Source organism: Cheilinus undulatus, linkage group 22 (assembly GCF_018320785.1).
Source record: "Cheilinus undulatus linkage group 22, ASM1832078v1, whole genome shotgun sequence".
In the NCBI taxonomy this organism is placed as follows: Eukaryota; Metazoa; Chordata; class Actinopteri; order Labriformes; family Labridae; genus Cheilinus; species Cheilinus undulatus.
The window spans coordinates 22602384-22614895 of NC_054886.1; the positions used below are offsets into that span (position 1 = coordinate 22602384).

The following is a 12512-nucleotide window of genomic DNA, read 5'->3' on the forward strand; positions in this document are numbered from 1 at the left end:
GTGCCCCCTGTGGTGAGTCTTCTTGTTTCTGATTTTTTCCTAAACCCAGGTAAGAAGTGCAGCTTTTATTGAGCTCAACTGGCTTTAGTAAAGCAAATCACTCACTTTAACGTGACAATAAAATGTAAGGCATGGCATGGTATCAGCATGCTGTTCAAGCAGTGTGCTGAGGAGCATCCCATCTGACTCTGACCTGGTGGCAGTTGAAACAGACATTTAGAAACACCAAAATCACCATTTTCATGGCTGATTTCCCTCTTGTTTCTCAGATAAAGGCCGCAGTTATGTCTGTCTATTCCACACACAACTAGAGACTTTAAAATGAAATGTCTGCTGTAGTTCAAAAACGTAAGACAGCAAAGCAAGGACACAGCAGCTGAACAATCAGAAGAGCCGAGATGTGAAAAACAAAACATTTACAAACAAGGAAACAAATTCTGCTGTTTGAGCTGCAGAAAAAAAAACACAAAAGCAAAGAAGGCCATTTGACAGTATCTCTGATTTTCCTGTGAGCTCTGTCTTGATATCCACTCTGAGCTCAAACCCGTTTTACAGAGAGCTGAAGGAACTTTCTGCAGCCGTCGGTGTTGCCAGGCAACTTTGTTCTCTAGGACATTCTATCAGGAAATGCTATGGCCTGCGGTGAGTTCAAAGACTGCGCTGTTTCTGAAAGACTCAGATGCAGGCTGCAGATAATGGAAGATGGGCGATACGCACAGACGGTGAGATGAAGGGTGATGGAGCGCTGGCACTACAGAGCCACCATTAAGACAAGATAAGAGCCAAGAAATAGCAGGTGTGTGTGGTGTGTTTGTGTGCATACCAGAACAAAAGTGGAAACAGTGTCTTTTTTATATAAAGATTCTTTTCCTGTGTACTGTTTGTTTTCTGAAAGAAAACACTTTCTGGAGTACAAAAGCGGCAAAAGTGTGAGAAACTGCACAGTGTCTCACACACGTGTGACAACAATAGTCCACTGTCTGGAACATTATGCCATTCTATTTCAGTGAGCCCTGGACTGAAATGACAGGGCTCTAATTACTCTTTAAATTGGACTGGCTGCATAAATAGTGCATGAGTGGCCACTTCTGAGTGGAAACCATTAGACTGGAGCTCAATTGTCTCCATAAGAACAGAGAAGCATGGGAAAAAGCCACTTGAGACAACCCGATGTACCTGCTAATGCTCGTTTGTGTACACACAACTACAGCCGTTTTATGTCCGCGTGCATGTGCTGCATAAATGGACCATCTCTGTCATTATGCATTCTGTTAGGAAGGCAATACGCATTAAAAACAAACGTCTTCCCTCACCTCACATACACACAGTTAAAACACCTGACTAAGGAGCAAAGTTCAGCCTCAGCGTTGCTTGGGGAGCGGGTTTCAATACCTGCAGCGAGAGCTTGGCTCAGCTCTGAAGTGGAAGTCTTCTCTGTGGGGACGGCCACAATGTGAAATACAATCACAACACATAGCTGAGAAATGCAACACCAGGAGGGAGAGGAGGAGGGGGGTGTCAGGGAGAAGAAAAATGGGAGGATGAAGCAATGGAAGTGAGACCCCTGGTGATAATCTGCAGATGCTGCAGGTTTGATCCTGCAGCTGTTTGTGAGTCTGTGAGAGAGGTTTTGTTTAGACTGTGTTACTTTACTATGGAGAACTCAACAGAACCCATCTAATTTTGTACAATTAACTCAAGTGTCAACATTTGTCTTTTACCACTATGCTGATATTAAACATACACTTTTTTTAACTCTGTCATTTTAATACACCATTAAATCTTGTTATTCTCAGGTCAATGTTAACTGCTACTGTACCGATAAAGGTTTATTTGTTCTTATACTCTTCAGTTGCACCATTTTCTATGATGATCAAATGTTACCCAGTCGAACCCCATTATATCAGTATTTAACTGAAGTTATCATTCATCCAGTCCTTCAGTTTCAGTCTTATACAGATGAAAGTTATCAGCATACAAGTGGTATGACACTCCTTTGAACTTACTTATGACCCTGCTGAAGAAAAGCATGTGAAGGGAAAATAAAATAGGCAGAAAGACAGAGCCTTGAGGCATACCACAAGACAAGGCAGCACATTTGGATGAATATGGACCAGCTATAAAGATAAACTCCTGTTTGACAGGTAGCTGGAGTACCAGTCAAGTAACAGTGACACCTGACTCTTAAAATGTTATGGTCCACTGGGTCTTACTTCTAAAGCAATTTAGCTGGCTTTCACACTACGAGCCCAAAATCTAGTTTGTTTTGGTCAGTGTGAATGCAAATGAACGGCACCGGGCCTGGGCCCACTTGGGAAGGTGATCTCAGCGCGGTTGGCACGATTCGGATGAGATTTGAATACAACCGTGCCCAGAGAGTCATATCAGCTTAATGACGCCATTGTAAAAACTAAACTTCTTTCCATGTCGCAGCAGTTTGTTCACATTTTTCCTCATTAAAAGGTGGAAATCATATCAAACAGTCTGTTCTGACTCACCTTACAATGAACACAAGTTGGAGTCATTAAGATGAGATGCAAAGGCAATTAAAGTCTCCTGTCACCTCGAAACCTCTGTATCCACACAGCACAAGCCCCTTTAATGCTCTGAGCTGTAGTAGATGTGTTGATACGTAGAGAAGCATTGCTTGCATCTTAGAGGGGCCATATTATGCTATAATCACTTTTTCCAAGAGGGTCTGGCTACAGCCCTCGAGCAAACCTCTACGCTGGGGCATTCGGCTGGAGACCTCTACAGTGGGGCGAAACCTCTTCGCTGGGGCGTGACATACATTGCCCAAGCCTACGCTGGGGCGTGCAGCATGTTAGCTGTTGTTAGCATGACTACACCGCTGTGCTTATGACACATTAGCATCATGGGCATTGAGCAGCACACCCCAACCCCTACGCTGGGCTGTGCAGACGCCGACCCAGACGCTGGGGAAAGCCCCAGCGTCTGGGTCTATGCTATTAAAACCCGACTGCTTCGGTATAGGCGTTTAAATCCGACTGGTTAGATTTAGGCATTCAAATCCAACTGGTTAGGTTTAGGCATTAAAATCCGACTGGTTAGATTTAGGGTCAGCCTGTCGGCAAGCGGATAGAGCTGAAATTTCATCATGAGTAATATATGTCATGCACCAGCATAGAGGTCCACCGGCTCGGGCAATATACACCACGCCCCAGAGTAGAGGTCCATGGCTTGGGCAATGTATGTCACGCCCCAGCGTAGAGGTTTCACCCCACCATAGAGGTCTCCAGCCGAACGCCCCAGCGTAGAGTTTTGCTCAAGGGCTGCAGCCAGATGCCTCTCACCTTTTCATGCTTTTATAACTGAAATATACGCCCCTGGCCTGTCCACAAGAGTCAGAAAAACACATCCCTTACCCCCTCTCTTTCTCCACCTTTCAGAAAATGTGTGCTAAAACAAGACGTTCTCAGATTTTCCCCTTATGATGTCATGTGGGGAGTTAGCCCTACCCCCAGTTTCGGTTGGCCCATCCCACTTGGAAGAAAGTTCTGCCCTCCTCTCCTGATCCTCCTCTCATCTGCCAGCTTGGGAGATCAGGAGAGAAACATCCATTTCCTAAGAGGGGCTGAGTCAGACAGCTCAGTGAAATTTAAAGCTACAGACACAGAAACAGCTCGTTCTGAGCAGGGCTGAAACAAAGAGGTTTGAAGACATGCAAAAATTCAATACTGGAGAGTTTTTTCAGCAACAGACTTCACAGGCATGTTTTGGAGATCTCTGAGACCATATTAAATTGTCTTACAAGGGTAAGTGATTTTAAAAATTTCCATGGTGGCAGCTAGGACTTTTTGCCAGGTCGAAACAAAAACAATCTTCCCTCTGGTCATGACCTGAGTGGTTGCCATGGTAGCTTGGTAGCTGGTAGAAGGTAGAAACGACTGGGCCTAGTGTGAAAGCACCCTTAGAAACCCAGTTTTGTGTTTTGGTTGAAAAAACTGGAAGTTTAGATAAGAGAAGGCACTGAAATGCCGAACTATTCAATCTGTGGTAAACAGGCTACTGGACATCACCAATCACAGCTGAGTATCTTTGCCCATTTCTCCTTTTGTCCTCTGTGGTGAAAGTGACAGGCTGACAACAGCCAGGAGTAAGGACATGATTTATATTTGTTCTCTTTTATCTCCCATTGCTGGAGACGAGTTGGATGTCTGCACAGCAATATTGATACTTAATAGTGCTAAGCCTGCAATAATCCACGCTGATCTCCTTTTTCACATAATTGCTGCGGTGTGTGCTGTAAAAAGTCTCCTGTGAGATGCAGTAATCAGAAACCAGTTTACTAGTAATCAGCATCAATACAGGTATCTGAAAACCAAGGTTCTTCTTTTTGCATGTAACGCCACTTCTGATCAAAACTAGAAAAGCACTCGGAGAGCGCAGACCTCCGCCAATAGCCCTATCTCCCAATATTAAAGAATCCTTTAAAAAATTACTGGATCCAGATGGTGATCCAGATCACTCCCAAAATCTAATCAGTTCTTCCTTATGCCATTTCTGACATTTCCTGAAAATTTCATCAAAATCCATCCATAACTTTTTGAGTTATGTTGCTAACAAACTAACAAATAAACTAACTAACAAATCCTGCTGATCATATAACCTCCTTGGTAGAGGTAACTATGAAGAGGCTTAAATCTGGAATACTTAACACACAGTATGTGTTAAGATGTTTGTATGTCTGGTTTTGTGCACTATGTTAGTAAAGTAAACACTTAAATCTGACTACAAATTGAGCTTGACACCAAGATAATACACTAAATCTTAATTATGATTGTGGAAAAACTTTTTGCAGCATGCAACATGAGCTGACAGCCCACTGCAATGGGGCCTGTGTGATGGAGTTGAAACATGTCCTTGTACTGAGTCGACTGCGATCCTCTCAAGGATAGAAAACCAGGGTGTGAATGCAAGATGTCTTCTGGTTGGTACCCGTCATTCGCACATGCCGTTTGAGAAGCTTAATCACTGAATTCCTTCAATTAATAGAGAAAAGTCATGGACAAAAGATCACCTCTGCTGCCATTATTCAGTGGACATGTACCTTTTCTGCACACAACAAGCTGGATGATGTATTTTGATTACTGCAGATGAAAAAAAAACCTTGAGAAGCAAGGTCACAACACGAGCTTTGTTTAAAGTTACGTTCTCTCTTCCCTAAAACCCTTTTCTCCATCAGTATCATCAAGGTCATTTCATAAGCAAATCACCAACCTTGTCTCCATCCTCCCTTCCTCCTCTTTTCTTTCACTTCCCACCATTCCTCAACAGGGCCATTACCTGAAAAGGCCATTACTTGAAATCTCCTCTGAGAGATGAGGCTTGACTTTTAAGCGCTGCTGTCATAGACCAGCCAACTTTTTTCTGCAACACTAAAGCCAGACAACTGTGAAACGAATGAAAGTAAAAGGCTGAATACAAGGCGAGTTTGCACTTTGCAGAGAACATTTCTGCATTTTTAAAATCAGAGTGCACAATTTAATTTGTGGTAATCAGACAAGTATTCTCAGGAAACACACTCTGAAATTGTTCAAACATTCATTTCCAGAATTGCATTTGCTATCTGCGCTGTTGACATCCATTTCCACCCATTTTCAAATTGCATTTTCATTTCCACTGTTTGGCATTACGCTAATGTCCTGCTCATTTGAATAACAGGTAGATAGGGCATTAATATTCCTGGGGACAATCCAGTTGTTTCAATTATGGACAGAAAAATGAACAGCACTGGGAATTTGCTCAGACTTCCTCATTTCAACTCAATGCTTCAGCTCCCTTGCCAGCAAAGCTTTTTCACAGTCTATGGACCATTTATCCTCAAGTCAGCTAACTTTTTTAACAAGAGGTCAAAACTCTGTTACAATGTGCATTCAGCCTGCTTACACCTGCAGTGGCATTGAAGAAATGCTGGCATGGCATCAGGACACAGCTAAATGCCAACACAATATCTTCATGAACTTAGAACTCTGAATATTTAAAGAACAACTTGCAGTGGTTTTTAACAACTACTTAATATTAAAGGGTGCAAAACCAGAGGAAGCTTAAAAAAGCTGCTCTTCTTTATGTTCTACGAGTCTGTTTTAGCTTAACGTGCGGTAGTAGTAGAGAGTCTGAGAGATCATTTTGCATTGTGTTTACTGTGTTTCACTGGTGTTACACTTCATTTTACCGGTTATGGCTCAATATTAACATTAGTTTTTTGCACAAATTAAAGCTTAACAAGAGCTCAAGAGTCCACTGTTTAACAGGAAAAGAAACAGAGCTAGCTCTGTACCTCTGTGTGTTTAGTTCAGACACTGGACAACATTTGTGAATCTCACTAACAGGGCTGGAAATTAGTACCCACCACCCATCAAAATTAGGTGTCATTTTGCAACACCATCCGTCTAGGACCTTGGCTGTCAGCACCAGAATTACTAGTCAGACAACCTAATTCTGCATTTACTCAATAACCTTCTAAGACCCAAAATCCCAGTAAAATACTCTGTCTAAACTGTTAAGCAACTGTCCACCACCAGTAGCCTCCGAAGCTCTGTTACTCTGAAGACCACTCAACAGTCTCAGAGTTACTCCAAACAGCAATTTAGTTCACACAGAAAAATTAAGAAGCTGTAAGGACATGACAAAGGGAAATTGAAGTGCATCCACTTTAAAGATATCTTTAAAGCACACATTAGCACCACAGCGTAGGCATGTCCAAGGGGGTTACTGGCCCTCCTTTATCAAACTAGTGTAGAAACCAGCACAGATTTAGGTGTAGCAATTGTCTTAAAATAAGGAAGCTTAATGAAATATGCGTATCGTGCCAATCACAGTGTGACTGATAAGACATTGAAAAATGGGGCTGAAAACAATCAGCTTTTTTTTAAACATCACGCCTCTATATATTCACGGTTCAGCTGGCCTCACCCCCAGAGTTCACGACATGGAGGACCGTAACAAAGCAAGGAAACCTGCTCCCTTTAATGTGGTCTCAATTTCCAGGTCAGCCTGAAATGTGCATATCTGGCCAATGACGGTGTATAACTGACTAGCCATTGCAAACTGTAGCTGAAAACAATCTCCATTTTAACAACACACCTCTGTATATCCACGGTTCAGCTGGCCTCACCCCGAGGGTTACAACATGGAGGAACATATGTCAAAGAAACCTGCTCTCCTTATGGTCTCAATTCAGGTCAGCCTGAAAAGTGGCATTAAAGGGAATCAGAAACAATGTGTGTGCAGTTAATAGCATTGTAGCTGACAATCCGACTCCAGCTGATATTAGAATGTTTAATTCATACGTCCATGATTTATAACTTGTATATGATGTTATATTTCTTTAGGTTTGGATTATAAAATGATCAATTTTCTTTACATTCAGGTGTAAAGACTGATGTCAGATGTCAGTGTGAGACTGATGTAAAGTCTCTTTAGGACTCACACCCTTGGCCTTGCTCAATACTATTAATTATTTGTTAATTCTTTCATATGTAATAAAACACTTTTATAAACACAGATACCACTTGCCATACAAGATCACTCACCATGACAGTATTCTCCCCTGGTTTGCATCACACTAGAGGTCAGTTTCACATCTGATGCTGTTATTTCTCCTGATTTCAATCTGTTTCTGGTCTCTTTGATGCCTAGCTGGTTCATAATTAATACCTATGGACCGCTGTATGCATATGAATAAATGTTTTCTTCTCACGGATTAGATCAAGTTTTTTAATTTCAAATGTAGATAAAATCAGCAGGACTCCCTTTAGTTATGTCATATCTGGTTGTCTGTTTTTAATGCAGAAGTGAAAGCAAATGTGCCCAGAAGTTAGTTCTCTGGTGACTTCAACCTGCAAATCGCCCTCTTTTCAACTTGTCTTTCTTTCCGTTCATTCAGAGGCATTTTCCTCATGTTAAAAAACCTCCGAGTTCATAGCTCATAGGAGCAGGAGAAATCAGAAGAGCTTAGAGGCTGATCGGTAACGGCTTCAGCAGAAACATACCTGTTTGGCAAGGCTGACGGCGTCAGCATGAAGCCGGTCTCTCAGATGAGGGTCCAGTTGGAAAGCCGGTGCAATCTCCACAACCTTCAAAACAACAGGATTTTATTGATAATGCCACAGTGTCAAGAGCAATGCAAGATGAGAAATGTAGCAAGCTGTTAATGCCAGGAAACAACAATCAGAACAGTTTTTACTCAATTATCTACACCTTTAAATTCTGCATTTTAAAATTAACAATCAATATAACCCATAATTTAAAATTCATATACACTGTAGAAACATACTGTATTTATAATTGTGCAACACATTATTAATGGATTTGACATTATTTCAGGGCTATTTAAGATCAGCAACTAAACGCCGTATTAATGCAATGTCTTCTGCATTGCTAACAATGCTCCTGAGTCTGTCTATGTCTCTGTTTGATGGGCAGGTAGTGTACAGCTGGTTTTGCAGAGCTTATTTTGGTCAAACTATGTTTATGAAAGTAGTGACAAAGAGAATACCAGTCAAGATGTGGGCTATAAAACCAAAACAAAAGGCCAAAAGACAGCAAATTACCTTGGGGAGCCTGGGGAATTCAGCATAGCTGTATGATGAATGTCTATGGATAAACACTACAAGATACTCCTCTCACATTAAGCGTAGTCACTGGACCCAGAGTTATAAATCATTATATGGAGCTGGATTTGTTTCATGTTATTTTTTACTTCTTCGGACGTGCAAAGTGATGTTATTTTTTATTTTTGGTATTCATTATTTGGTGTAAGTAACAGAAGTGTCCACTGCAACATACAACATTACAACATAAGAATTACTTTTATTTAATGCATAAAAACAAATTGACTGGTGTTCTTATCTTCTGACAAACACATTTTTAGATTTCACATGCCCACTGGGGTTAACAAAATCATATTTTAGTTCTTGATGTAAGTTATGATTTTTTTAACTTGTATGAGCTTTAACCTGCTTTACACAGGAAAAAAAACACTTTAAGAGATCTACAGGAACTACCCTCACAGTTTTTGTTGTTTTGGAGGCCGACAGATCAGCACAACAGCAGACATTAAAGTGGGGAGGAAATATTATGGAAATGCAATAAATTACATTAACTCAAATTACTGGAACTGAGTCGTTTTTGGGGGGTACTTTGACTTTTTTGAGTACATTTTTAAATCAGTAATTTTACTTCTACTTGAGCACCATTCTCATGTAATTTTACACCTGTGTTTTTACACAGTAGCACACAGAGAGGGAGTGATTTCACATCACATCCCAAAGCAGCTGTTGTACAGAGCAAAAAATCAAGTTTTAAGACCTCAGGGTTAAGCCTTTCTTAGTTGATTGCTATTCCTAAAGAGAAATTTGGGCCCCATTCTGGGTGAAATGTCCTTCAGTATTGGAGTTATTTGATAGTGTTGATCCTCTGGTTTTTTTGTTTTTGGGGGTGAGGCTTTGTCTGCTCTAATGTTGTCAAGGTAGACTGGCATAAATTAACTAAGATGATGGCAAAACTTCACTTAAATAGTTTTATACAAATGTCTTTTGGTGTGATTAACATATAGAAACCTATTTTCTTTGGGTTTTGTCTATGAAACATTAAAATTGATGTCAATTTTTGACAATAATCGATTACTTCAATTGTTGTGGGTCGGGGGGGGGGGCGCAAATGAAGTCACATGATTTGTGGAAATTTGGCACACTTTTCTGGCTAATCCAGGGCAGAGTATGGAGTGACTTATTACAGTTCACTAAAATGACTGATTTGAAAAATTCCATCAAAACCCATGCATTTAAAAGAAAACAGCTTTTGAAGAGCTGTCCACTATAGTGACCACTGTGTGTGAAAGGGTTAAAAGTATCTAAAAACACTTAAGGCATTTAACCTTACAGCAGTCTTCATTTAGAACCTATGCGATGGAAAAACACCAGAAACCCCAGTTCTAGTGACCTACACTGCGAACATAGTAACTTCAGACATGTGTTTCATTTTCCTTCAGTAGCCACCACTTTGATTTAAAAAGTGTCACTTAAGCTCCAGCAAAGCAGATGGAGAGAATCATTTGGAGTTTTATTCAGCCTTTGATTTGGTCTTGCAGCAGCTGTTGTGTGGTAGGGTTTTGCCATGCTGGACGCTGATCTGTCTCAGACATCGTGTCAAACAGGTAGACCAATCCAAAAGAGGTAATTAAATCAGGTTAAAAACTACATGAAGCATGTCTGATTGAAATAAAAGCCACAAGAGCTCATTTTCATTTTAAGAATCTATCTACCCCCCCACACACACAGAAAAAAAAGCTCTCCAAATATGAACAGCATTTCCAAGACACAGAGAGCTAAAAATACCCTGTCTGCACTCCACCATCCCAAATCTATTCCAGCGAGCAAATATTCTTGTTTCTAAGAATCAAAAAGATCTGAGATTAAGGGCGAAGGCAGATTAAGTCTCACTGAATCAAAGAACAGCAGCTCTGGCATGAACAGAGCAGCTAATATGATTATAATTTCTAATTTGATTAAAGCGAGAGGAAGAAAGTGATAAAAACACATGATTGAATCTGCGCTGAGGTGACAATAATGAAATATTACATTTGTTAATAAGTCTTTTTTGATGAATGCATTGTAATTATTGTATTGTGACCATTACATGACAATTTATATTATGTGATTTCTGTAGCGTTTAATCATTTTTGTTATTCTGACATTAAGGTGGCTCTGAAATACCCCTTTTCTTTCCAGTACCAGCCTAAACAATGTGAGAAAATTAACCTTGGCTAATGAATGAGTACCAATTGAAAGCTACATACCCTTAAAGCAGTCATTTTTTTTAATTCAAATTGATCTACAGCAGAATATGCTGCTGCAGTTGCTGCCAAGACGTCCTTTCACGTTGAATCAGCAATGGCTAATTTTATTGGTAGATAATCCTCTTACTCCTGCAGCCAGAGGGCATTTCTGATACCCAGGGCCATTAGTACCATGATAATCATTGCAATAATCAGGATTGTTACACCATATTTGTTAATATGTTGCTTAAATAGCCTATTTGCTTGAATGAAAAGGAAAAACACTGTTATCTTTTGTCTGCAGTCCTTTCCTTTTCCGCTCTCTTCATGCTAATCTACATTGTACAGCATGGGTTCAATGAAGATAATCTAGAACAAAGTCAAACATGAAGTTGGATTAGATTAATTTAAAAAGAGGACTTCACCTTTTGGTGTCTGCGCTGAATGGAGCAGTCTCTCTCGTAGAGGTGGATGACATTACCATATTTATCACCTGGGGAAGAGGGAACGAGAATTATGTGAGATAATGACAGAGGAACAAAGAAAATTAAAAGATAATCGGGGATATAAAGAAAAGAAGTGGTTGAATATACCCAAAAGAAGAGAAAACATATTTCTCAATCCTCAAAAACTCTATTATTCGCTTATTTTCTGCTTAAAATCAGCCAACATCAGCATTTTAATTTGAGGACAATATTCTGACTTCTTTCTCAACCCTCTTTTTTTCAGCAGATCAGCATACAGGATGAAATGACCCATAATGCACTGGTCAACACAGACATTGTTGGTGCCCATACACAGATGGCAGAGTCGCCAGGGACTGCTGCAGCCTGCAAGGCTATTGTCACATGACAGATGGAGGCAGCAGAGAGGCAGCATCTACACTTTTAGGTAGGATTCCTATTTGCAGGACTCCCAATACTTGAAACACACTGCTCTCACTGAAAGCTGCAGTAAGCAACACTGGGAACAGTAACCGTCTCGTCATTCATTATGAAAACACAGAGCGGATTTGTCTGTGTAAGACAATATTGTGGCAAATATCATACAATTTTTTTGAGTAATATTATGTATAGTGGACTGTGTTTTATCCTTTTATTGCTGAGCTTTTTCAGTACTATCTTGAGGGGTATAGACTGATGAGTTTCATGTATTTTTAAGGCACAACCAAGGACAGGAATTGCAAATTAGCTTGGATAATAATGCTGAGTATGTGGTAACAGTTTCTTCATAAAAAAATTAAAAAGCAACCAATTTAGCAGATCAGCTGTAAAGAGCAAGAGTGCTTGTTGATTACTTGTGTACAAGTAGTTGTACAGCACTTAAATAACAGCAGTGATTAGCAAAAAAATAACAATTAAGCTTTAGCTTCATTGAAACAAAGAACAATGTAGTTCCTTCTTGATTAGGGACTTTTCAAGGGTTAGAAGAATAATGCCAGAAATCAAGCGTATTGTGTCAGTTCAGGCAGGCCACAGAGTTCAGCACTGCCACATATTTGAGATCAGCTGACCTCACGCAAGTCCTCAACAGCTAACGGCCAACCTATTCACTCTTAGCAGACTACTGGATAGTTGCACTCATGCTGCTAATGCTCTAGCCTGGCCATGCTTTGCTGCTCCCTCTGCAAGCTGCTTTCTGCAACCCTCCTCCAGCCCAGCTCCTCCTTTATGATATATCTGACTTAAACAATGCCATTCTGTTGTCAGTG

At 40.4% G+C, this 12512-nt stretch overlaps 1 protein-coding gene across 5 annotated transcripts in view; it reads right to left on the bottom strand.

Annotated features, from left to right (window-relative positions):
* The window catches only part of LOC121504157 (pyruvate carboxylase, mitochondrial-like), a 465432-nt gene that overhangs the window by 412134 nt on the left and 40786 nt on the right, over positions 1 to 12512 (bottom strand). For all 5 annotated transcript variants that reach the window (XM_041778797.1, XM_041778795.1, XM_041778796.1 and 2 more), the window contains exons 8-9: positions 11227 to 11294; positions 8016 to 8099 (exon numbers count right to left, since the gene is read on the bottom strand). In XM_041778797.1, the coding sequence (XP_041634731.1) occupies positions 8016 to 8099; positions 11227 to 11294 (152 nt within the window). The remainder of the gene's footprint in view (positions 1 to 8015; positions 8100 to 11226; positions 11295 to 12512) is intronic.